General features: G+C 50.3%; 1 protein-coding gene across 1 annotated transcript; it reads left to right on the forward strand.

Annotated features, from left to right (window-relative positions):
- Positions 1-690: 690 nt before the first annotated feature.
- On the forward strand, positions 691-24,549 carry CPD (carboxypeptidase D). Its single transcript, XM_085078374.1, has 21 exons — positions 691-1,440; positions 3,449-3,696; positions 9,743-9,885; positions 10,075-10,244; positions 10,809-11,176; positions 11,573-11,764; positions 12,613-12,780; positions 13,753-13,862; positions 14,288-14,390; positions 14,831-14,973; positions 15,493-15,662; positions 16,241-16,552; positions 17,677-17,872; positions 18,087-18,222; positions 18,941-19,090; positions 19,494-19,589; positions 19,682-19,746; positions 19,901-20,032; positions 20,374-20,559; positions 20,871-20,970; positions 21,613-24,549. Exons 1-21 carry the CDS (start codon positions 749-751, stop codon positions 21,834-21,836), a joined length of 4,104 nt encoding a protein of 1,367 aa, XP_084934500.1. The 5' UTR covers positions 691-748; the 3' UTR covers positions 21,837-24,549.
- Positions 24,550-24,853: the final 304 nt, after the last annotated feature.

The raw sequence follows: 24,853 nt of genomic DNA on the forward strand, positions 1-24,853 counted from the left end.
GCAGCACAGCCACGTGCAATGCAAACATCATTGTTAGAATGTCTTTAATCCCCAGAGGTCCGATCTGAGCAGGCAGCTCGCTCAGGGCTGGCCACATGCGCTTCCCGCCAGGAAAACGGAGGCAGTAAGAGCAACACCCGTGACCCACAGCTTGTCACCGTGCCCAGGCAAAGGCCATCCCGTCCTTCCTCCCCAGGTCCTGGTTTGTGTTCCGCCTTTATCCGTTGGAGATGAGGGGCCTGTCGTGACCGCTCCGAGGCACCGGGGCATCGCCCGGTGCTGCTGTTTGACCCCCGAGCGCAGTAACTCCGTGTTGGGTTATTCACCTCTCCCGCAGCGGTGAGCGCCGTGGAGCGGCTCTGCAGGGGCGTTCGGGAGAGCAAACAGCGAGCGAGGGGAGTAGAGGCCGCGATATCCCGAGGGAGGTCAGGAACCCCTCTGTCCTGGGAACCTCCTCCGCGGGGAGCGCGAGTGACCTCGCTCCGCTCCCGCTGAGCTCCGCGGCGGGGCCAGGCCCGGGGCAGCGCCGGGGCCAGCAGGGGGCGCCACGGGGCAGGCAACACCCGCCCCTAGTGACGTAACGCTCCCGCCGCAACTCAGTGGTCCTTCACCTCATTGCCCGGGCGGCTCCTCCCCCCGGCCATCTCTGATTGGCGGGTGCTGAGCAGGTCCCGCCCCCGGGACAGCGCCACCGCCCCCTCCGCCGGGACCCGGAGCGGCGCGGCGGGACCGGGGCGTGCGCGGGGCCATGGCGAGCGCCGAGCGGGGGCTCCGGGCGATCCCGGCGCTGCTGCCGCTCCTCTGCGCGCTGCTGCTGCCGCCGCTGCCCTCTCTGCAGAGCTCGGCCCGCGCCCCCCACATCAAGAAAGCGGAGGCGGCGGCGGCGGCGCCCGGCGAGGCGCTGCGGTACCTGCACTCGGCCGAGCTAGGCGAGGCGCTGCGGGCGCTGGCTGCCGCGGCCCCCCCGGGCCTGGTGCGGCTCTTCAGCATCGGGCAGTCGGTGGAGGAGCGGCCGCTGTGGGTGCTGCGCCTGACGGCCGGGCTGGGCCCCGAGCGCCCCGACGAGCCGCCCGGCGGCGCGGCCCTGCCCGGGCGGCCGCAGGTGAAGCTGGTGGGGAACATGCACGGGGACGAGCCGCTGGCGCGGCCGCTGCTGCTGCGCCTGGCCTGGGAGCTGGTGCTGGGCTGGGCCGGCGGCGACGAGCGCATCGTCCGCCTGCTCAACACCACCGACCTGTACCTGCTGCCCAGCCTCAACCCCGACGGCTTCGAGCGCGCCCGCGAAGGCGACTGCGGCGGCGGCGGCGCCGAGGGCGGGCGGGAGAACAGCCGCGGCCGCGACCTCAACCGCAGCTTCCCCGACCAGTTCGGGGACGCCGAGCCCAATCTGGAGCCCGTGCCGGAGGTGCAGGCGCTCATTGACTGGATGCGCCGCAACAGGTGAGTGCTGCCCGAGCCCCCCTGCTCGGCGCGCCGCTCCGGGCAATGGGAGACACTCGGCTTAGCTCCCCGGGGTGCCAGCCAGCTTCCAGCCCTTCCCAGCAGGGCTTGGGGGGAAGGAGAGGTAATTTCCCCACCTCTTTATCCCCAGCCTGCCCCTCTGTGTCGGCCCTTCATTGCAGCCAGGACCATTTTGCGCTGGGGAGAGCATTTGGTGGCCCAGGTTTTTGTGCACCAGCCAAGGAGCTGTACCAGCCCCGCAGGGCACAGCGTGTGCCCTGCACACACCCAGACGTTCTGGCCTCCTTGGCCATCTGCATGTCTCCCATCTCCCCGAGCTTGTGGCTGGAAACTTCTTGCCTACTTCGCCACGGGCTTGTTAGTGGGTCTTGTTGGGGCTGATAATGCTCTCTCCTCAAGCTATGGGATGCTGGGAAAATTTGGGGCTAAGTGCAGCTTGTCTGTGTATGGCCATGTTAACAAAGTTGTGTCATACAGGGCTTCTCCTCATCTATTGTGTTCCATGGAAAATTCCCTGGATTTAGAAGTAATGCTCTATGCAGTAGCATTTCCAAAGACAGGCCCTTTTTCTGTAGTCACCTTCCTCATCTATTCAGTTAAAGCACGTGGGACTGAGCCTCGAGCATCCATGCTGACCTGTTTGGCTCTCCCCATCCTAAGGGGTAGCACAGAGGGAAGCTGCTGTGCCTGGAGTGGGGCAGCCCAGGAGGGGTGATGGAGCCTTTAAAGCCCAGCTCTGGTTTGGGGGTCTGGGGCAGCCCCAGAAGGTGAAGTGCTCAGGCTGGGCACTAATTCTTCATTTGCCATGTGTTCTTCAGAGAACTGTGTAAGGTCCAAACCACAAAGGTCAGTGCAACCAACCATGGGAAGTTCTGCAGGGAAAGCAGGAATGCAGAAGGTGATCGGATAGGATGTTCTTGATATAAGTTTGAAAATACCTTGAGCTTTTTATTTTATTTCTTTCTCTGAGGACGTGAGGTGGGATTTGCTGTCAGCCAGGGTAAATCAGGAAAAACGTGGTGCTTTGTGTGTCCCTCTGCCTGGCAGCACCAGTTAATACTGGTGTAATTGTTAGCCTAACATATCTGCTGATAGAAAAATGAATGGGTAAACAGAACTGTTTGATTAAAAAGGGAGATAGTGGGTGTAATGCAATTTGTGTGCGCTATTTTAAGCAAGATAAAGGTATGGGTCACATTACCTCTGCTTGGAAACCAAATCCCATTTGGGCAAATGTGCAGGAGAGCTCTTTTTCCCATCAGAGCTGTGTTTGGTGGGAAGAGGAAGAACAGAGACAGTTACCTTTGGGATTTATTAAAATGCTTCTGCTGCCTGTGATCAAACTGAAGGGCGTGCTGTATTTTCTGGCTTGGGATTTTGACAGCTCTGTTTCACATTCAGATTTTATTTTTGGTTGATTCTGTTGCACCTACCAGGTGTACTCAGAGCTTGATGAAGAGCTGTATACATTGCTCTGTGCACAGGGCACTGCTTGTCTGTCACCAAGTTTGGGGACTCAGTCAAACTTGTTCCACCTCCAGAAATTCCAGATGCCAGCTTGGGGAACCACTCAGCCAGTTCTGAGAGTTGGATTATTGCAAAAATCTGCAGATTTCCCCACTGTGCTTCACTTGGATGATGTTCAGTCCCTGTGACAACGCTGCTCGCTGTGTTGGAGGCTGGAACACATCTCCCAGGATAGGGTGTCATGTCCAACAGTAGCTGACTCTGTGTCAGACAAGTGTGTGTCTGTTAATGTAACCTTGGTGTAGCTGCAGCTCCAGGTGAGCTCCCTGCACAAGGCTGATGGAGCAGAGTCCAGTTGCTCCCACTTCCAGTGTGTGCATTTTGCCTCATTTATCCCAAATAGTTTGGTAGTTTTGGTTTTGGTGGGAAATGAGCAGAATAAGTGGTTGGGTGGCTGTAGCCAACTTTCTGTTGACATGTTTCCAGTCTGACTCTGTCTCCCTTTCCTCCCCAACCCCAGGTTTCTGCTCTCTGGCAATCTCCATGGTGGCTCTGTGGTGGCAAGCTACCCCTATGATGACTCTCCCACGCACAGGCCCACAGGAGTCTACAGTAAATCAGCTGATGATGAGGTCTTCAAATATTTGGCAAAAGCTTATGCATCACACCACCCCATCATGAGAACTGGCCAACCCAACTGTCCTGGAGAGGAGGGAGAGACCTTCCCAGATGGCATCACAAATGGTGCTCAGTGGTACGATGTAGAAGGTAAGCTGTGCTCACCTAAGAACTCACATCCCGACCAGTGGTGATCATCACAGAGGAAAGGACTGTGGGTTAAGTGGTATTTTTAGCTTTGAATGTGTTCTAGTAGCTTGATATGAAGAGAGATGGCATCATGGGAACACCAGCTGATGAGTAACAGCTTGGGAGGTGTTTTTAGGGAGGAGATCACAGCAAGCTGGAGGATTCTTCCTGACCCTGATAGGTGGTGGAGAGTTGTTGTGCACGTGGGAGGCTTCATGTGCCAAATGAACTCTCATTAGGTCCCTTGATGGCTGCTAAATTTTGATACAGAAAAGAGAATATGATCGTTAAAAGTATTAAACCAATGCCAGTTTTCTGTGAGATCTTTTAACCTCTGAATTTGTAATTTTGTGATTATAGAATAGCCTCCTGTGAAACTCTGTAAAATATAGATATGTGGGCTAAGCTAACCAAGGTGTTCTTGCTGGGAATGAGTTCGGCAGGAACTTCTGTGGTGAGAACACAACAAAAAAGTTGCAGAAATTATCTCATTAAGTTGTTTTGCATTGCTGTACCCAGACTGCTGTGCTTTCCCTCGTGCTGTGGCTGAAGGATGATGGCAGAAGTGCTGAGCAAGCAGTGACAGCCAAGGTTGTTTATCCTTCAGAGCTTACAGCTTAATGATTACAGAAAGACAGTGTCTTTCTGAAACATGGGCTTTGGAGCAGAGTCCTGTGTTAATCCTGCATCCAGCTTGCTTGGGAAGGTGGGAGTGGGATCCATTATTGAGCCTGAACACATTACCTCTGCTGGATGAGGAAGGCTTGATTTTTAGCAGGGGCTGAATCATTCCCCAGCATTTCACTGGGCAAATAAGGTGCTGTGTTCAAATAAGATGGGGTTTGTTCTCTTTCTCTACCAGCTGTCTCCTTCCCTCTACCCTGCTGAGCACACCAGCCCTGGTGTTTGCTGGCTCAAGGTTCATTCTGCTGCTGTGAGAAGTCCAGCAGTAGGAAAGTTTGTGTAATCTGGTGACTTGGCTTATGAGGGAACAGGATATCCTGGATGATCTGTGCTGCTTTGTTGTGGTGGCTGTTGTTATCGGCAAACACTTCGGTTGGCAGGTTTCTTAACTGCAGCTCTGAGGTTTTCTCTCCATGTAATGAAGTGGGATGGGTGTACTCTGAAGGGAAAGTTACTCCAGAGCTTTGGGACTGTGTTCCACTGACCCCCGAGAACAGCATTTTTCTCCACAGGGTTAACTTTTTCATCCTCCTGCTTAGCTGTGAGGCAGCTGGTTGATGGCTGTGGCACTGATGTGTGAACCTTTCAGGCTGCCTTTGCCAGCAGGGCAAAGAAATGGCACCATTTTCCTTTCACAGGAAATAAAAGGTGTGAACTGCAGACCAGATTGCTCTGTTCTGCAATTGCTGTGGTTTGTATCATATGCAATAGCCTCCAGCACCCAGTCTGCAGAAATAAACCCTTTCTCTGTGACAAGCCACAATCTCGGGCTCAGCACTGATGGCTGTAGGCGACTCATGGGCAGAGATTACAGGGAGGATGCACTGATGTGGGCTGTTAGAGTGGAACATTGCTGAGAGTGACAGCAGCCCTTGGAGCAGCTCCCCCAGAGCCAAGGAGTTCATGTAAAATGTAACCCTGGGAGAGCAGGGGTGAACTGACCAATACCACACAAGTAATTTGATGTTGTGTCAATTTACCCCTTCGGGGTTGTGGGTTTTAATGTTTATTTTTAGTAGTGGATGAAGAGCAGGCAGGGGGGAGTCAGTTGTAAGTGGTGTGACAGAAGCAGCAAAACCATCACAGTGGCAGTTTTGAGTCATCCAAGCTGCTCAGCTCTGTGCCAAGGACTGCGGAGGCTCGTGCTTGGATCAGGAGGCCTTTCCCAATGATTGCAGAATTGAAATGTGTGGTGAAATGAGGCTGGGGAAGTCCCAGTCCCTGAGCTGAGCTCTAGAGGTAGATAACCAGAGCTCACGGTTCTGTGAGCAGTGAGGGGCACGTGCTCGTGGCCTCCAGATCAGGTTGTGCCAGGAGAGGTTCCTGCAAACTCCAAGTGAACTAAAGCCAGGAAAAACAAAGAAATGAGAACATAGTGTTTCAACAGGTGGAAATTTTCCTGCCACATTTTATCATGTGAAATCAAACATGCTGGAGAGCAAAATGCCACGGGATTCATTGTCCCACAGTTACCAGTTCAATTTTATGCTGGTGCCAGACTCCATTAACTTCCATTTGAGTTTGCAAACAGCCTCTTACATGTGTTAAATCGAGGTGGCAAGTACAAACCATGAGAGTAATTGCTAAGGTCAAGTGTGCACAGAGAAAGATGGATCTCTGCCAGACAGCTGAATTTGGCTCCTGCATTCCAGCTGCTGTAGATAAGCGTGTTGGTGACTGGGATGCTTTTTAGAGGCTATCTCTGGTGTCCATGCTCTTTCTCTTCCTTTTTAACCTTTGAGGGGTTTAACTACCAAGTGGCTGGCTCAGATCAAGTGAATACATGCAAGGTTGGGCTGGGGTATGGAAAGCAGTTGAGAAGCTGCTCTAGTCTTATCTGTGGGCAGGATGTGCTCTGCCTTTGTGTTGTTAAGAGATCCAGATCAGAAACTAAATTCAGCATGAGCATATTTTGTGGGCAGCTTTTTTTTTTATGTGAAGTCCATTCCTAGAAGTTATTTTCTTGCTAGTTTGACTCTATGATGTCCAGACATTTGAGATGTTTCTGGTGTCTACCAGATGGCACTTCTCAGGTCAAAAGTGGGTTTAGGTTACCTGTGTGCTTACTGGGTTGTTTTGACTGTGGTTGCCAGCCAGCTTTTAGTGGCATCCAGCTCAGAGCAGTTAAAATGAGTGCTGAGAGCAGCGTGGCATCACTGTGGTGGCCTCTGTTTCCTGGGCATGGCAGAAGGCACTTGCACAGAGTGAGCTCTCACAGAAGCTCTCAGCCATGACTTTCTGGGCATGTGCACAGTTGGCTGCATTTATGTGTTTGTATTTTCATAAAAGTCTTGCTGTAATTATTTTTTTTCTTGAGAAAAGTTTTGGCTTGGTGGTTTGAGTGTCTGACACCTCTTTTCACATCTATCATGAGCTGCTGGGCAGTGCTGTGCTGGTGCAGCTCTTGGGAGGACTCTGCCCTTCTCTTTGAGAAAAGGCTGCTGGGCTGGGCTGCTCTGGGTCATGCAGCTGCTGCAGTTGGAGGCCCAAACCTCACCTCCTCTGAGCTTTAATGATTGCAGACTAATGGACCAGAACATACCTCTGCCTGCTTGGTGCTGCTGCTGGTGCTCACTCGGTCTCATGCTATGAGACAATCAGCTCTGAGCAGAGTCAGCAACTTGTGCCATGTACTGAATCATGTCTCCAGCTTACTTGGTGCCATCTGCTCTCTCTGCAGAGCAAACACGATGGGTTTTCTGGTTTAACTTAGCTGCAGGTTCCTTATCTGCTGATGTCTGCTCCAGTGAGAGCTGGAATTAGTTTTCAGCATAGTGCAGTTTGAAAATAGAGCGAGTCCTTCTTGGCCTAGCAGGCTTCTCCTGGCATGTGGAGTATTTATGGTATCTGGATCCTCAGGCTTGACTCTAGAGAGCTGCATTCTCCTGGTTTGAGCTTGGCAGGGAGCAGAGGCCCCCCTGTCAGCATGAGCTCTGCAGTGTTTGTGCTGCACAAGGTCTGGGATCCCTGCCTGAAGTGCAGTCCTGATGCTCAGGGAGTGGGTCAGAGCAGGGGAGAGGTTTATTCTGAGCATTTCTGTGACCTGCTGCCATCCAGGGGCTGACTTGCTGTGCCATTAAGCGGCTCATTTCCCCTTTGCTTTCCTCACTGACTGGTTTGGTGCTTCATGGGCAGGCTGAAACTTTTTGCAGTGTGGGCTAAGACACCCTGTGATTAAAATGGTGAAGTAAATCCAACAGATTATCCCACATATTACCCAAACAGAGTGGAAGCACTATAGTCTGGCAGTTTTCTACCTCAGGTGTGTATTTTCTGCTCTGCTCCATGAATGTAGTGCTCTGCTAATGGCAGGCTGAATACAGGTCTCTATTCACCCCTCTGGGTCCCTTCATAGCCAGGGGAGACTGTGCAGATGGTATGTGGGAAAATACGTAATTCCACGTGCTGTAAAAATAACTGTCCTGTTCTGCAACAGAGCCATGTGAAGGCCAAATATGTGCAGTGGATACAATCCAAATATTCAAGTATGCGGTGGACTACTTTCTCCAAGAGACAGTTTCACCAGAACTGATGTAGCAAGCTCTAATTTAGTCTGTTGCTGCTCTATTATGGGTGAGCATCTGTCCTAAATTTGCTTGAATGGCAGATGAAGCACTAAATATGTTTCATAATGGCTCTGGTTTACGTATGGATGTTTTCAAATGCATTAACGTCCTGCTAGGAGCAGATGGTTATGGGCTGGCAAATCGTTTCACTCGGCGTGGTGTTTACTGGTGAGAGAGCAGCCTGCTGTGCATGGCTGTTCTGAGGGTGGTAACAGGAGCTGAATGAAGCTGAGAGTGGAATTGGACTCACAGCCCTTGTTTCTCTAACCCCTCGAACTGAGTTTGAGAGTTAGAAAGCTGTCAAATGCTTTCTGGTCCCCCATGCTGGACAGGAAAGTCTCTTTCCTGTTTTGATGTCAGCCCCTGCACAAGCTGCAGTGCTCTCCTTCTGGCTGCAAGTGACGTGATTTGTTACAATGAAAGCTCCCTGTTCCCTTAGCAGCACTCTCCCAGGAGAACTGAGAGGAACTGGGACATCTTTGTTGTGATACCATCCCACACATCTTCCCAGGGGCCTGTTCTAAATCCTACTTTATGCTGTCAGTCCATCCTTGCTTTACCCAGCTGCAGTGAGGCTGTTGAATTCAGAGCAGTGGTCCCAGACCTTTTGTGTTTCACAGACACATGGTGGTTTTGGAATGTCCTTTTTACTCTTGACAGCTCCTAGTAATGTTTAGAGGGCTGAACATTTGCAGTCTTTGTCAGCATGCTCAAGTCTGGGCTCCAGATTATGAATGTTGATACCTGCAGTCCTCAGGTCCTGATGGAAGGATTCAGTCCTGTTTGAGGAACAGGTTTGCTTGCTGAGGGTTGGATGTAAACTTCAGCAAATGGGGTCAGGACACTTACTGGGACAAGGTGACCTTTTTTGTAGCAGTGTCTGTGGTTTCTCTGAAGGGCAAGAACAGTAAGATGAGCTTAATACTGGGAAACAACTCTGCACTCCTGTTTCCTCGTGCTCACTGAGGTTTGGCTGGTTTAGCACTAAGCTAGCAAACTGTCTCCTGGTGTTTCAACGTCCTTAAATTGATTTGAAGCTGCTGCCTTACAGAGGAAGCGTGGGAGGAGGTTGATGACTTGGCCAAGAACAAATTTCTCAGACTTTCTCAGGTGGACCTTTCTCAGGTACAGACGTTACGATAAGAAATTCGAAGAAAAGAGAGGCTAAGGAAGTAGAAAAGGGGAAGCATTGCTCTCATCCTGTCTAGAGTTTTGCTAAGGCTTTTGGGACAATAGTTGTGTGGTCCTTGAAACTGATTTCAGTGTGCAGATTTGAGCTGCCACTTCCCAAGGTGATAGTCTGGTGTGTTCTTTTGTATCAGAGGCCTCAAGCTCATTTTGAGTGAAGTGACTTCTCTTGCAGGCAGACTTCACAAATCTGAAGGAAGCTTAGAATGCTCAGGGAAGGACTTGGCAGCTGGAATGTTCAAAGTCTGGTGTGCCTGCCCTGGCACACTGAGTTTGTCATGTCTGGAAATGTAAGACGAACCTGTATGAATTTCCAAGAACTGTGCTGACATGTTCAGCTGATGAGGCCAAAGGGACTGTCACTTTGAGCTGGCTGTGGCTGATTTGAATGCCCCAGTGTTCCAGTTATGGCATAGGCTGTCATCATAATGTGACCTGACTTTTCTCCTTAGGCTGCTCTCTCTGCAGCAGCATCCTGGGGAGATCCTGAAGGACAATGAGAAATAGCATCCTGTGGTGGGATGTGTGTGCATTGCTCCTGGGACATGTCTCTGCCTCCTTTTTCTCAGGTGGGATGCAGGATTACAACTACGTGTGGGCCAACTGCTTTGAGATCACATTGGAACTGTCCTGCTGCAAATACCCACCGACCTCTGAGCTTCCAAAGGAATGGGAGAACAACCGGGAATCTCTCCTGGCTTTCATTGAGAAGGTAGTGAGGGCTGGGCTGGGTGTGGGGGTGGCAGCTGTGAAACCTGTGTGTCCATGGTGGGCTGGGAGCACTGTGTTCAGGTGCCCTCATGGCTTTGTTTGCTGTGTGAGGTAACACAGATGCTGACTTAGGACACAGCTCCCCTGATGTGGCCTGTCTTTAGCCAGGCCCTTGCACTGTTTTCCTCAGGTCCACATTGGCGTGAAGGGCTTTGTGAGGGATGCAATCACTGGAGTTGGCCTGGACAATGCGACTGTTGCTGTTGCCGGTATCGCTCATAACATCACCACGGGCAGATTTGGTGATTTCCACCGGCTGCTGGTGCCTGGGACCTACAACGTGACTGCTTTTGTGATGGGGTAATGTCTCTCTGGCAGCCTGTGCCCACGCTGCCAACTGCTCCTGTTCCTTCTCTTGAATCCTCCCCCAAAACACCTTGTGTATTTAAGGGGCTTGGCTGGAAGCTGCAGCAGTAAATGGTTCCAGCTCAGAGCTGCAGGTGTGTTTGCTCCTGCATTGGGGTGAATGCACATAAGTCCTGTCAAGTTTTGTTTGACTGTTTGTATCAAACTGCATCTTACCTTTGTGCAAAGGGAGGAAGTGGAGTAGAGTCACCCCAGTAGGAGTTTGTGTTGTCCCAAGCCTGGGTGTGAATGTGTAACTTGCCCTTGGCTAGTTCTGTGATACAGCTGGGGTTTCTTCCCTACTGAGCCTGTGAAAACATGCAGGAGCAGCAGTGGAGCTGGATTTGGTGGCAGTGGGATGAGTCCCGTCAGCTTGGTCCCTGTGAATCTCTCACAGTCATTAACATCCCAGTGCATTCAGGCTGGGGGGAATAGGCTGGATTGATGGAGGGACTGCAGGGAATTGTGGCCTCTGTTCTGCAGAGCCTCCTTGCTGAAGCCAGTTGGTTTTTTCCACAGTTACACCCCAGTGACCAAAGAGAACATTGAGGTGAAGGAAGGAGACGCAAAAGAAGTGAACTTCTCCTTGCAGCCAACTGTAATGCCTCCAGCTCCTAACGCCACCCAGGTCACAGCAGCGTCTGCTCCTGTCACTAGCATCACCCCCACCTCTGTGCAGGCAGAAGCCCCAAATCCAACCTCTGTCCATCAACCCATCCAACCCATGGACTTTCGCCACCACCACTTCTCAGATATGGAGATCTTCCTGCGGCGCTATGCCAACGAGTATCCCAACATCACCCGCCTCTACTCCGTGGGCAAGTCTGTGGAGCTGCGGGAGCTCTACGTCATGGAGATCTCAGACAACCCTGGTGTCCACGAAGCAGGTGATGTGGGAAATCCTTTTTAGTGAGGCATAAATGCAAGTGACAGATCCTTTACACTGGGAGAGCAGGTAGAGGAAAAAGGAGTGTAGAACTGGCATCTTTCTTGATTGAGCTGCTCCTTGTAATATTCTTTATCGAAAGTGCAAGTGCAATGGGTGGCACTGTGTTAAAGAGCATTGCTGGGGACATCTGTGCTGATCATGGAGCTGTGGGGAAGAAGGAGCAAGAGGCTTCCTTGAGACATTGTTCTTTTTGAAGTTGTGGGAGCAGAAGTGTGAGTTTTAGGTAAATGTCCTCCAGCAAAGCCTGCAAGAGCAATGCTCAGGGTGGTGAGATGTCTCCAAGCTGTAACATAGTGGTTATAATTGCCTCTGTGGTGTGACCATGTGTCTGCAGGTGAGCCAGAGTTCAAGTACATTGGCAACATGCACGGGAATGAAGTTGTGGGGCGAGAGCTTCTCCTGAACCTCATCGAGTACCTCTGCAAGAACTTTGGCACAGATCCTGAAGTGACTGACTTGGTCCAGAGCACACGGATCCACATCATGCCATCTATGAACCCTGATGGCTATGAGAAGTCCCAAGAAGGTATTACAGTCTGTGCTGAAATAACCTGTGGGGTTTCTGGCTCTCAGAACAAGCCTTTGGGTTTATGGAATCCCTGGGAAATCTGGAAATCTGGAGCCAGGAGTGCTCTCCACACAGGGAGGCTGGGAAAGGGACTTGATGTGTGCTGTGGGATGAGTGGGTGGACCCTGATTGATGAGTGCTGCAAGCTGTTGGGGATAACTCCAGCAGTGCTATGAGCTGCCACTGTTTGGGTTCCCTTATGGTTTGTAGCTAATCCAGGGCTTGTTTAAAAAAAAAAAAAAAGATATTTCGGTGACACAGCTCTTGCTTGCTGTGCTTTGGTCCATTCTCAGTAAATGCAGTGTCGGAGCCAGGCTGTCTGCAGAACACTTGTTCAAGGAAAACATAGACTTTTATCATGAGGTTGAAACTGGCAAAAACATCCTTCAGGGAAGTGTTAGAACTACATGGCTCTTGCAGATTGGCAGAGCAGAGACTGTCCAGAATCACTTTCTGGAAGCAGAGCTCTGCTTGAGTTTAACAAAGAACTTGTCTGGCTGGTTTGAGAAGGTGAGCTCTGAGGTTTCTGTGGTCGCGACATCCGGCTGCAGAGATTGTTCATGGTTCAGTGCCTTTCTGCTGGTCTGACTGCCTTGAGAGCCTGAGCAAACACCCCCTGAAAGGCCCCCAGCAGTGCTGCACAGAGCAGGCCACTTTCTGGGGAGGGCCTGTGTGCCCCTTCTTGGGTGCAGGGAGCCAGCACTGCTGTGCTCTGCTCTCTTCACTAATTGATACTTGTAAACTCTGTAATAAGAAGTTGAAGCCTCTTCACAGGGCGTGAGCTTGAATTTGTGTTTGATTTTCAGGAGACAAAGGAGGTACTGTTGGCAGAAACAACAGCAACAACTATGACCTGAACAGGAACTTTCCAGATCAGTTTGTCCACGTGACAGACCCTCTTCAGCCAGAAACTCGTGCTGTCATGGCCTGGCTAAAGTCTTACCCATTTGTGCTCTCAGCAAACCTGCATGGAGGTACTACATCCAAACCAAGCTCCTTCCTCTGCTGGGCTTTGTGGGATGGGAATTTGCAGGGATGTTCTAGGTGTGCACTGAGGAGCTCTCGTGCTGCAAGATGGAGCAGAAACTGGAAACAGAGGGTGAAAACCCTGTCCCCAAACATGTTTGTAGGGAGTTGAGGTGGCTGCTGGGAAGATCCAAACCATTTCTCTGAAGGGAGCATGTGGGAGATGGGGATGGACTCTCTTGTCAGCAATTGCTCAGCAGATGGTCTGGGAATGGGATACAGAGCTGTGGCTGTTAAAGGCTTCACAGTGTTTATAAAGTGAATGCAATCCTGAGGGTTCCCTGCCTTGAATCACATGGCGGAACTACGAAATTTGCAGTAATTTAATTATGCTTTTGGAGTGATCTAAATTAAGTCTCTGTGTATTACAGCTTACTCCCTAGATAGCTTTGTCTGCTGGCTTGTAGCTGTGGTAACTTGCAGGTGGATGCTTTGTTGCCAGCGTGTTTGGTTTGTAGTGCAGAAGTATCATGTGTGGGTGTGAGGGGGCTGGCAGGTCTCCAGCTGTAGTGGTGTCTGGGGTTTCATAGTGCTATTAGTACAGCTTCCTTGGGAAAACCTTCAGCAACAAACTCCAGAAGGCTGAAAAACTGTTATCATTTGGGTCAAAAGCACCATGCAGATTCTAGGAAATTCCTCCCCTTACTTCCACTTCTCTGTGAAAGCAATTATTACGTGGTTGTGCTCAGCCCTTCTTCATGTAAGAGCCAAAGCTTTGATGTTGTTGTGGCTTTGGTTCTCCTTCCCAATGAGGTGTGGTGTTATCTCTTCCTGTGCTTGTCTCTTTTATCCACTGAGCTTAATGCTTTGTTTAATGCCAAGTCTTGAGAAACAGAAGACTTGGCACTTGCTGGGGAAAAATTGCCCTTATTATGCTGGGAAAGCACACAAGTATGAGCCAAAGCTTGTTTTGCCTGCAGGTTCTCTGGTGGTTAATTACCCCTTCGATGACGATGAGCAAGGAATAGCCATATACAGTAAATCCCCAGATGACGCTGTGTTCCAGAAGCTGGCACTTGCCTACTCCAAGGTAAAGCTCTAACAGGAAAATGGGCACGTCCTGCTGGGTGAACTCCTGGGAAACTCCTCTTCAGCTTCCAGGGAGCCTCCTGAGGCCCTGGTAGGGGTTGGTGCAAGCACTGTGGGTGAGCCCCTGGTGTTGTAGGCACAGCAGAAAGGTCCTACTGGAGGCTCCCATTCCATGAGGGATGCCCAGCACTCTGCAGGCAGTGAGAGAGGAGAGCTCTGTGCAGGCACTTTTAAGGGTGGTGGAAAATGCTGTTCACTCGCTGGGAGGAGAGCAAAGATATCTCTGGGCTGGGATTGGGTGTGGATGCAGCAGTAGAGACGCACATCTGTGTTTGGTAACCCTGAGTGTGTGACTAAGGGTAGAACAAGAGTGCCCGTGGCTGGGGAGTGCAGACTCACCTTCACATGTTGCATCTTGTTTTGCAGGAAAATGCAAAGATGTATCAGGGAAGCCCTTGTAAGGATATGTATCCCACTGAGTACTTCCCTCATGGCATCACTAACGGGGCTCAGTGGTACAATGTTCCAGGTAAAGTACACCTTAAATCTCCTGCACTGATTGTCTTCAAGTTAATGCATGTGCAACTTAAATAATTTAGTCTGATCAGTCAGGAACTCTGCATTGGTCAGCTCAGATTAATGCGACTCAGGTTTCTTTTATAACCTCTTAAATAATGTACCCAGATAAAGTTATTCCTAGGGGAAGGAATTTATAGTGTAGTTTCTCTGGCTATTAGCAAGATGGTTTCATAAAATTTTACAGCACTTTATTAGCATGAAAGGTATTTACAAGAAGGAAGGTTATTTGTCTGCTCTTTTGGCATCCCTTTGAAGCTTAAGTCCTGCCCTGTGTAAAAGCCTTCTCCCTTCAAGTTTGTACTTAATTTTTCTCTATCTGATTTTTTTTTTTTTTTTTTTTTGAGTTGTAGTACTTCAGAAGTCAAAACTGCTTTTACATTCTTGTTGTAGGTGGAATGCAAGACTGGAATTACTTACATACAAACTGCTTTGAAGTGACCATTGAGCTGGGCTGTGTGAAATACCCAAGAGCTGAGGAGCTGCCCAAGTACTGGGCACAGAACCGACGGTCACTGCTGCAGTTCATGAAACAGGTGAGATGCTTTGACCTCAGGGAGCTGTGTCAGCTGCCTCTGGGGTTTACTTTAGACAAGCCAGAATGAGCAGGGTGATCAGCAAATGCTGCTTCCTGGCCAGACTGGGTACCTGCTCTGCAGAAATCACCACCATCAGAACCTGTCTCAACTGCTCTCTCTTCTCAACATAGCAAAAATCTGTATGGAAATAGCGTCCAGAAGATTCAGGTGGGAGCTTTTCATGTACCACTACCTTGGGTTTCCCTAGGAATGTGTCTTATATTCTGTTCCTATCAGAGCAGGGCTGGTGCTGCACACCTGGGGCATGCAAACAAAGGTGTGGAGCAGAGAGCTCTGTGCTGACACACTGAGCCAAACAATTGCTCATTGTACTCATCAGGTGATCTTTGTCCATGCCAGCTGCTGGCCAGTCTAACCTGAACCCATTTGGAACATCTTGCTCCTCTGGGAATGCTGAAAATGTAAGGGGTGGGAGGCAGAGCGAGGGCTGGCACTCAGCAGAGCTCCTTTGTACAGGTTCACACCGGTGTCTGGGGCTTTGTGCTGGATGCTGTGGACAGGAGGGGCATCCTGAACGCCACCATCAGCGTGGCTGACATCAACCACCCGGTGACCACCTACAAGGATGGAGACTTCTGGCGCCTCCTGGTCCCAGGGACGTACAAAATCACAGCGTCTGCCCGAGGGTGAGCAAGCCCCAGCACGAGGAGCAAACAGCTGCATGGCTGACTTCCCACTCAGGAATATTCCATCACCTCTGCCTGCCTACAGCACACCTAGGCATGGGTGTTTCTCTTGCCCTCTGGCCTGTGTGGAGATAGCAGTGTGAGGCTGCTGTGATGTCAGACTGCTCACCTGGCACTGGTGTACAATCCCAGTCGTCCCTTGTTAGGAGTGGATACCTTGGTGTCTTTAGGGGAAATTCTTTTCCAGACAGCTGCCTATAGAAGTTACTTCATCACTTCAGTGCTGCCAAAATTCTGTGTTAAAGCAGCCTGACTTGTTGTCTTGCCAGTCTGCCATGTAACCTTGTAACACCTGAGCCAAGAGCAGCTCAATGCCATGTTGAGCCCTGAGCTGTTCCCGGTCCTCCTGCCATTCCCACGTCCCTTTGAAGTGTTCTTGCTTCTCATTCCTATGCTTCTCACTGTGGGCAGGGGAGCAGTAGCAGTCTTATGTGTGTGTGTAGTCTGGAATAGGGGTGGCTTCTTGTGCAAGATTTCAAATGCCTGATGTTTTAATGTACCTTCTTTTCCCTGGGCAGGTATGATCCAGTCACTAAGATGGTGGAAATTGGCAGCACAGGTGGAGTGCAGGTCAACTTCACTCTTTCACGGACAGATGGCAAAGTGGAGGAGGGGAAGGTGCTGGTCTTAAACACCCCAGACACCAGCAACCCCAACGAGAAGGAGTTTGAGACCCTGATCAAAGATCTGTCTGCTGAGAATGGTCTGGAGAGGCTCCTGCTCACCTCCTCCAGGGATGTGGCTCCGTACCGATACCGACCCTACAAGGACCTCTCTGAGTTCCTCCGAGGCCTCTACCTGAACTACCCTCACATCACAAATCTCACCAGGTGAAAACAAAGCAGCAGCCTCTGGGCTAGGGATGCTGTGAAGTTGTTAGCCATGAACACAGTGCAGAGATGGGGAGCTCCTTGAAATCGAGTGAAATCCCTATGTGTAAGGACATGGTGGAACAGCAATGGCTGCAGGGCCCCATGGGTGCATCCATGTGCTTTTTCCTTAGTTCCCCAGGGGTGCCTGGGACTGGCAGTATTCCCAGCACTGACATCCGAGACTTCTGCCGATATCTTTGCTCTGTACTATTTTGTCTGTTCTTTTAAATCCTTTCTGACATCCACCCTGCTGAAGAGTCCAGGCAAAAATGATCCGATTTGACTTACAAATCTCAGATGGCCTTTTTTTCATTGTCTGCCTCCAGATTTTATTTCAGCAGTGCAAGACACTTTTGTGTGAGTTTGCCCCGGGCCAAGGTCTCTGCCCTCCTGCAGAAGACCAGCTGCTGCCATCCTCTGCTTTCCTTTGTGACCTGTAGCGCTTACCCTCTGTCAGCTTTAGAAAGCACAAATCCCTTTGTCCCAGGGCCTCATTTGCTTGTTGTAACCAGGCCCAATGTGCTCATGTGCTGTCCCTGCTGGTGCCAAGGCTGCTTTGCTGATCTGTAGCCTCTATTGTCCCTGCAGTTGCATCAGCCCTGAGCCTGTTCCCTACTTTCCTTGCATTCAGTTTGCCAACTTAATGGCATGGCTGTAGCAACAGCTCCTGTATTACTGGGAACAGGCCTCTTTTGTCCTGCTTTATACATTAGTTTGATGTCCAGATGTATCCTGCTCTGGAGGAAAAAAAGAAACAAAACAAAAACCATCACTGGCAGCACAGAGGATCCAACAGTTCGTATTTATTGTGATCTCCAGGCTGTATGGAGTGTTGGGTCCTGTGCATCTGGACCTGGATGCACTCTTGGCCAGATGCTGGTGTTCAAATTGATGTTCAGAGTGAATTCTGTTCAGTGCTGCTGCAAATCTGCCCTCATGGTGTGGCTGTGTTTCCCTTGCCTTTGCAGCCTTTCAGTGGAGGCTGGCAGCAGTTCTTTCCACACCAGGATTTCTCCATGAGCTCAGGTTAGAGTTGCAGCTCTGTTCCTGAGCTGACACTCCCATTCCCCCTCTCTTGGCAGTTTGGGTCAGAGTGTTGAGTTCCGCCAGATCTGGTCCCTTGAAATCTCCAACAAGCCCAACGAGTCTGAGCCTGAGGAGCCCAAGATCCGCTTTGTTGCTGGTATTCATGGAAATGCTCCCGTTGGGACAGAGCTGCTCCTGACTCTGGCAGAGTTTCTTTGCATGAACTACAAGAAGAACGCTGCTGTTACAAAGGTGAGAGGCCAATCAAAAGACCTCCTTAGAGCCTTCCAGCTGTATCCTGAGATGACTGGGAGAGACTCCTTTTGCCAAAACTGGCTTGGGGCTTGTGGTGATTCCGTGTGCAATCCATGGGGCGAGTGGGAACCTCAAACTGCAGCTCCTAGGCGAAGATCCAGGGAAATGAACCCCACTAACTGCACTTTGTGTTGTTTCTCCTTTTGCTCAGCTGATTGACCGGACACGGATTGTGATTGTGCCTTCCCTGAATCCTGACGGACGCGAGATTGCGCAGGAGAGAGGCTGCACCTCCAAGATAGGGCAGACCAACGCTCATGGCAGAGATCTGGACACAGATTTCACAAGTAAAGCAACTGTAAACAAGTCATTTTAGTTACAAATGGTTGAGTGGAGTCACTGAGTTACAGGGTCTGCCTGTAAGGCAATGCTTCAGGCAACACAGATGCTGGGAAGCTTCCAAAGCTCAGATCCCCGTTACAGACAGCAATTTGCAGTCTCCTGTGTGCAAGAAACAAAGCAGAGTTATTTAGGAATGGGAGAGGTCAGATAATACCTGATGTATTTTTACTCTTAATGGATTTCTTTCATCTCTGGAAAAATGCCCTCTGTTCATGCTCCCCAGAAACAGTCTCCTTTTTTCATGCTTTTCTGTTTTCCATGTAACTGTATCCATAGCACTGTATCAGCCCACCCTTCCTGAGGAGGAAGTGTTCTCTGTCCAAGTTTGGCTGGGATCATCCCAACCCCTTCCTTAAGAAAATGTCAATTCTGTGACATTGTTAGGAGCAAGCATGTGTGAAATACCCTCTTCAACAGAAAATAGCTTGGGGAAATTGTGATGTTGAGCATTTGTTTAGCTTTGAAGATGAATCTCCCCCCCACATGGATAGTGTGTACTGGGTGTTTTACTTCATCAGTCAGGTCTGTCTGCTGAGATCTGACAGATGCCTTTTCATACATGCAGCAGACCTAATTTCAGACATAAAGGATGTAATTCTGGCCTCTCAAACAGAGAAGAAACTGTTCTCAGTTCTCTTTTCTATTTGTTGTTCTGATTTACAGGCAATTACACCAGGTACTCAGCAGCACGAGAGCCTGAGACCAAAGCCATCATGGAGAACTTGATACTGAAGCAGGATTTCAGCCTTTCTGTTGCTCTGGATGGAGGATCTCTGCTTGTCACTTATCCCTATGACAAGCCAACACAGTCAGGTGTGACCAACTGCCTGATTCCCCTCGGGCTGTCTCTGCAGAGGTTCATGTGACCATGTGCTGTAAGAGCTTTTTGTGCTCGTGGTGTTCTGTAGCCTCCTTTGTGTTCAGCCCTTTGTATGTGCAGTTGACAGGCTGTAAGTAAAGCTATAAAACCTCACAGGGTTCAGCTAGCGATCAGAACATTTACAATTTCTATGCCTACAACAGTATTTCAACCTTTCCTCTGCCAGAGCCAGTATAAAGTCTGCTTTTGATACTGCCCCTCATTGTTAGAGGAAATAGGAATGCTCCTGAAACAATGTGTGTCACTGTTTAGTACAGTATCATGGGGTTAAAATGGGAATCTGCCCCTGCTGGGAATGAGAGTTGCGTGCTCAAAGTATCACCTTTCTCTTTGCAGTGGAGAACAAAGAAACACTAAAGCATTTGGCATCTCTATATGCAAACAACCACCCAGTGATGCATTTGGGCCAGCCAGGCTGTCCAAATAAGTCAGGTATGTTTGGTTGAATCCTTTAACCCCCTGTCAGCTCGTGGCAGACTCTGCTGGGGCAGCTCTGCCTGACAGCTGTGTTTTTGCTCACACAGATGAGAATATTCCTGGTGGTGTCATCCGTGGCTCAGAATGGCACAGTCACCTGGGAAGTATGAAGGTACTGCTGCATGGCACAAGGCTTTTCATCTCTCCTAAACAGCCAATCAAAAGCATATTTGCTCTGATGTCTGGGCAAAACTTCCCCACCTCCAGCTGCACTTTGCAAAGCTTTAATACCTCTTTTCCTGTAACTGTGGTTTTGTTTTTTGCAGGATTTCAGTGTGACATTTGGTCATTGTCCTGAGATCACTGTTTATACCGGCTGCTGCTACTTCCCCAGTGCTGGACAGCTTCCTGGCCTGTGGGCTGACCACAGGAAATCTCTCCTAAGCATGCTTGTGGAGGTGAGCTGCAGTGTGTGGGAGGAAATTCTGGCCAGGAGTGAAGTGGTGGGGAAGGGGGAGAGGAAGAGAACAGCATGGAGAGTCTTTGCGGTTTTGTTGGTGCTCTGTAATTACAGATGTTCATAATTTAGACTGTATGAGGAATGGATTGAGCAGAGGCAGCAAGTGACCAGGGCACATGTTGACACAAGAGTTAAATGTCTGTGGTGTGTTGTATGGCAGTGTTGAGCACTGTTATTTATTGTGGGTTCTGTTTTAGGGGGAAAATAGATCCCATTTTAGTTACAAATGCACCGTAAATTTGGATCTGAACATGAAGTGTTTGAAATGCTTTATTTCAGGTCCATAAGGGACTGCATGGGATTGTCCAAGACAAGAGTGGCAGGGCAATTTCTAAAGCTACCATTGTTCTGAATGAAGGCTTGAGGGTCTACACTAAAGAAGGTGGCTATTTCCACGTGCTCCTGGCTCCAGGTTTTCACAGCATTGATGCAATAGCCAGTGGGTACCAGCAGAAACATGTCAAGGTATGTAATCTCTGAATATCTCCATGTTGGAGATATTCCCCCCCCTTCCCTGTCAAAAGAAATTTCCCTGTTTGGGCTCTGCCTGGTTGTGCCTGTGCTCAGCTGCTGATTATGTGCCCTCAGGAGCTGTTTTCTGCCTTGACAGAATGGATGGAGAACAAGTTCCCAGCACAGCAGGGTTGTTTTGGGAGTACCTTTTACTTTCCATGGCACTTTTCTCTGACCAGGGCAGGACCAGGCAGATGAGAAGTGTCTCTCTTGTCTGGATCCCCAAGCTCTGAGATGATCTAATCTCTCATGTCTTTCTGCAGGTCTTTGTACGTGATGATGCACCTAGCTCTGTGTTTATAATATTTGACACAGAAAACAGGATTTTTGGACTGCCAAGGGAGCTGGTTATAACTGTTGCAGGTACAGTGATGCTGTTTATCAAAGCTTTGAGCTTTGCTTTCTGTACCAGTTCATGCTGACAGTGACCTTCCACTGAACTGGGAAAGCAGCCTTAAGCCATCTCCTGCTTTCCCTTTTGATCACATTCTTATCCTTGCAAACTCATCCAACAGCCCTTGATTCTGCGTGGTGAGAGGGAGAGAGGAAGCAGAGTGTGTTGCAGGGATTTGAAGGGTCCAAAATTTACTTTGAGGTGTCTGGAATGGGGAGAGCTTGTGTGTATAGCTGGGAGCTAGGAGGTAAAAAAAGGAAAAATCTTTTCCAAGGTTTTTTTGGGTGGTTTGTGTAACACCAGGTAAGCATTAAGAGATTATTTTATTTTGTTAAGGTGGCGGCTGCTGGGGAGAGGGAGGGTGTGGGGGAGTTTAGACCCAGTGGTCTGTAGAGGACTTAAGTGGTAATCTCCTAAATTGCAAGCACAGAAAATGGTGTCCTATTCTGGGAGCAGCTCTCCTGTCCTCCATGCCCTCAGAGGAAGGAACAAGGTCCCAGTGAGGTGAAGAAATTGGTTGTGACTGCGCGAGGGAGGAGAGATGCTGGCAAGCCTGGAAGCCTCTGGCATGGGGGAACATGGCAGTAACTTCAGTGTCCTCTCTCTGGCAGGTGCCAGCATGTCTGCCCTGGTGCTCACTGCCTGCATCATCTGGTGTGTCTGCTCCATTAAGTCCAACAGACACAAGGATGGCTTCCACCGCCTCCGGCAGCACCACGACTACGAGGACGAAATCCGCATGATGTCCACTGGCTCCAAGAAATCCCTCCTGAGCCACGAATTCCAGGATGAAACAGACACTGAAGAAGAAACACTGTACTCCAGCAAACACTGACACCTCCTGGGCAGGAAGGGAGGTTCCCATGGACCAGACCCGGTGGTGGGGGGGCGATCCCTGTGGTTCATTTTTGAAGTGTTAGCTTCAGGATGTTTCCTCCTGAGGGGTGGGTGGCAGCTCCCTGCTTCCCTCTGTTTGCTCTGTTCCTGTGTACAGGCACTCAGTGGGTGTTGGAGGCTGTTCCTGAGATAAGGACATGGTTTGTTACATTTTTTGGGTCAAGATCTGGGGGTTCATATGACGTGGTTTGAAAAGGCAGCTTTAACAGGGCGTCCAGCAGAGCTCTTAGCATTTCCCCAGCATCTCAGCACAGGTAGCAGATGGTGGGGAAGTGCCCCAAGACCTGCATGGAGTTGTGATCACAACACTCCAAAAAAAGTTTCTCAACTTCTTTTGATTTTATGTTTTCCACTACATGCTTTGGGAAAGCCAGATCCTTCTCTTGACTCCACATTCTGCAGAGCAGCCCTCAGAAAAAGCCCCCCTCCCAAAAAACAGCCTTTGATTCTCAGCTGTTTCCTTTGAACTTCTCCCAGCTTGGGTTGCTGTGGCCTGCTGTGATCTGCAGTGGTTGTGGAGCACCTCTAATGTGTCACTAGTTTCAGGGAGTGACTTGGCACTCTGAAGGTTGAGAGAGATGACATCACTCTTGATGTGAGCTGGAGAAAGTCAGAGCTTCAGTGAACTCTGACAGAGCTCCACTGCCTGCCAGCTCTTCTGTGCTGCTGTTCTGACTTCTGGGGAGCAAAGAAACTTTATCCCCTTCACCCTGGTTGTGTTTTGTTTGTCTAGTAGGCTTGGCTTCCGGGTCTCATGTTCATGTTCCAGTAGCTCAGTGTCTGAAAGAGCAGCTGAAGGTTGTTCTAAGCAAATGGATTCACTAATCTGTAGAAAACCTGATCAGTTTTGCTCAAATCCACGGCTATTCAGGAGGAAACAGTGAAATCTGACCACTGAGCATTATTGGAGCAGCAGGGAGAGGTCATGAGAGTATCCATGGCCCAACTTTGGTGCTAAATTTTGAAGAAAACCTGCACCATTTGCCACTGTCCACCTAGTACCATTTAATCACCAAACTTTAGTGATGGCAGGCAGCCAATTTCCTGCTGGCTTGGCTCTGTTCTGCTCCTGCAGTATCCCTGGAGTGTGGAGCAGGAGCTCCACCTGTGTGTGTGGCTGCAGCTGTGCTGCAAGGAGTGAGGAAGGGCTGAACTGTGCTGTGGGAGAAGGGAAAAGCAGCCAAATTCTGTTGTGTAGCACTTGGCAGGAGGTTGGAAAGAGGAGCTGCAGCACAGATCCCCAGTGACACATGGGATTTGTGGGGAATAGAAGGGATGTCCAGAAGGAAAGGATGGTTGAAATGTTTGATTTCCAAAGCCTTTATGTATCTCTGTTCCTGTGCTTTCTGCAGAAGCAGGAGGCTGGGGTTAGAATAGGCACTTATTTTCTTGCTGCTCATTTTCTTTTTTAATTCTTGCCCCACTGACCTGATTTCTGGGGTGCAGAAGCCTCAGGCCTCGAGTTTGCCCTGAGCTGCTCTGTCCTCCAGAGGCCTGGGGATGTCCATTGGTGAAACCTGCACGTGGTGTCTGTGGGGTGTTTGCATCCAAAAATATAATTATTGTCTGCTCTGCAGGGCTCTGACCTGGCCTTCTTGGGGGAACAGCCCCTTTGAAGGCTCTTGGGCCATGTCACCTGGGGAAGAAGCTGTTCTTCACCTCTACCTGTGGAAATGCCCTTCCAGAGCCATGGCTGTGCTGCCATGGTCATCATCTCAGCTGGTTCTGTGCAGGGACAAGAGAACCCTTAGAAACCAGTGTACCTCCTTCCCTGTTCCACAGGGAATTCTATTGCAAGAAACACATGGTGTGGCTGGGAGGTGTGCTGGGAAACAGGGAGAAGAGGCTGAGCATTCCCCATGCTCCTGTCCCACATTTGGTGTGAAAGAACTGCTCTGGTTGCCTTGTGCAGGAGCCATGAACATCTCATTGTGCTGAGCAGAGGATGGGGTTTGGTCCCTTTTTGTCCCTTTTCCACGTGTCACGGGCTGCAGGACACCAGCACACAGTAGCATTAATCCTGCCTCATCTCTGAACTGTTCCTCCTTCAACGAGAGACTCGTAGGTTTTATTTAAAGTCGAGTTTGCAAATGGCTCTTAGGGCTCTATTTGGGCTTTGTTTGCTCTGGCAGCAGGTGATGGACAGAGCTGGTGCTGCTTTGTCCCTGTAGCAATAAGTCCTGTTAGGAACCGGCCCTTTCCCTCCGAGTGCATTTCGGAATCAGCCGGCAGTTGGTTTGTATATTTCAGGTGAGTGGATTCGAGATGTTTTGCAAACGTGTGAGACTTTTCTACGCAGCAGGACCAAGGGGGGTGCCTGGCTTGCTCCGTGCTCGGAGCTTCGCAAGCACTAGGGCTGCTCCTGGGCACTTTGGGAAGGCAGGAGCGGCTCCCGGTGCCCTCGGTCCGTCTGTCCGTCCATCCCTGCTCCGGGCCGAGGAGCCGATCCCCGCGGGCGCCGTCCCTGTCGCTGTCGCTCCGTGCACTTGTGCCTTCAAATGTACATTTTCAAAGGGACTTGAATCGCCGTTTCCAGGCAGCGGGAGGGGAGGGGGCGGTGCGGGGCTGGGCCTGGCTCTGCCCTCAGCCGCCGCCTGTTTTTTACCTGTATACCGAGATCAATAATCTGTATAAAACTATTTTGATGTCCACGTGCGTTCTCTCGTTCTTCCTTACAACGGCGCGGGGGGCGCTCGGAGCGGGAGAGTGGGACGGGGGAGCGGAGTCGGGGTCGGGGGAGGAATACTGGGATTGGGATGGGGCCGGGGAAGCAGGATTGGGATGGAGATTGGGGTCGGGTTTGGGATTATTGGGCTCGGGGCTGGGGAAGCAGGATGGGGATGGAGATTGGGGTCGGGTTTGGGATTATTGGGCTCGGGGCTGGGGAAGCGGGATGGGGATCGGGACTGGAAGCGGCGCTGCCCCGCCCGACCGCTGCGCGGCGCTGTCGCGGGA

The sequence above is a fragment of the Lichenostomus cassidix genome, chromosome 19, assembly GCF_008360975.1.
Source record: "Lichenostomus cassidix isolate B80296 chromosome 19, HeHo_3.0, whole genome shotgun sequence".
Lineage (NCBI taxonomy): Eukaryota > Metazoa > Chordata > Aves > Passeriformes > Meliphagidae > Lichenostomus > Lichenostomus cassidix.

What these genes read in the sequence shown, in the direction of transcription:
- CPD (XM_085078374.1), top strand. Translation starts at nt 749, where the DNA reads ATGGCGAGCGCCGAGCGGGGGCTCCGGGCGATCCCGGCGCTGCTGCCG. An exon ending in GTCACCTGGGAAGTATGAAG is followed by an intron (nt 19,747 to 19,900) that starts GTACTGCTGCAT and finishes TGTTTTTTGCAG; the next exon opens with GATTTCAGTGTGACATTTGG. An exon ending in ACCAGCAGAAACATGTCAAG is followed by an intron (nt 20,560 to 20,870) that starts GTATGTAATCTC and finishes GTCTTTCTGCAG; the next exon opens with GTCTTTGTACGTGATGATGC.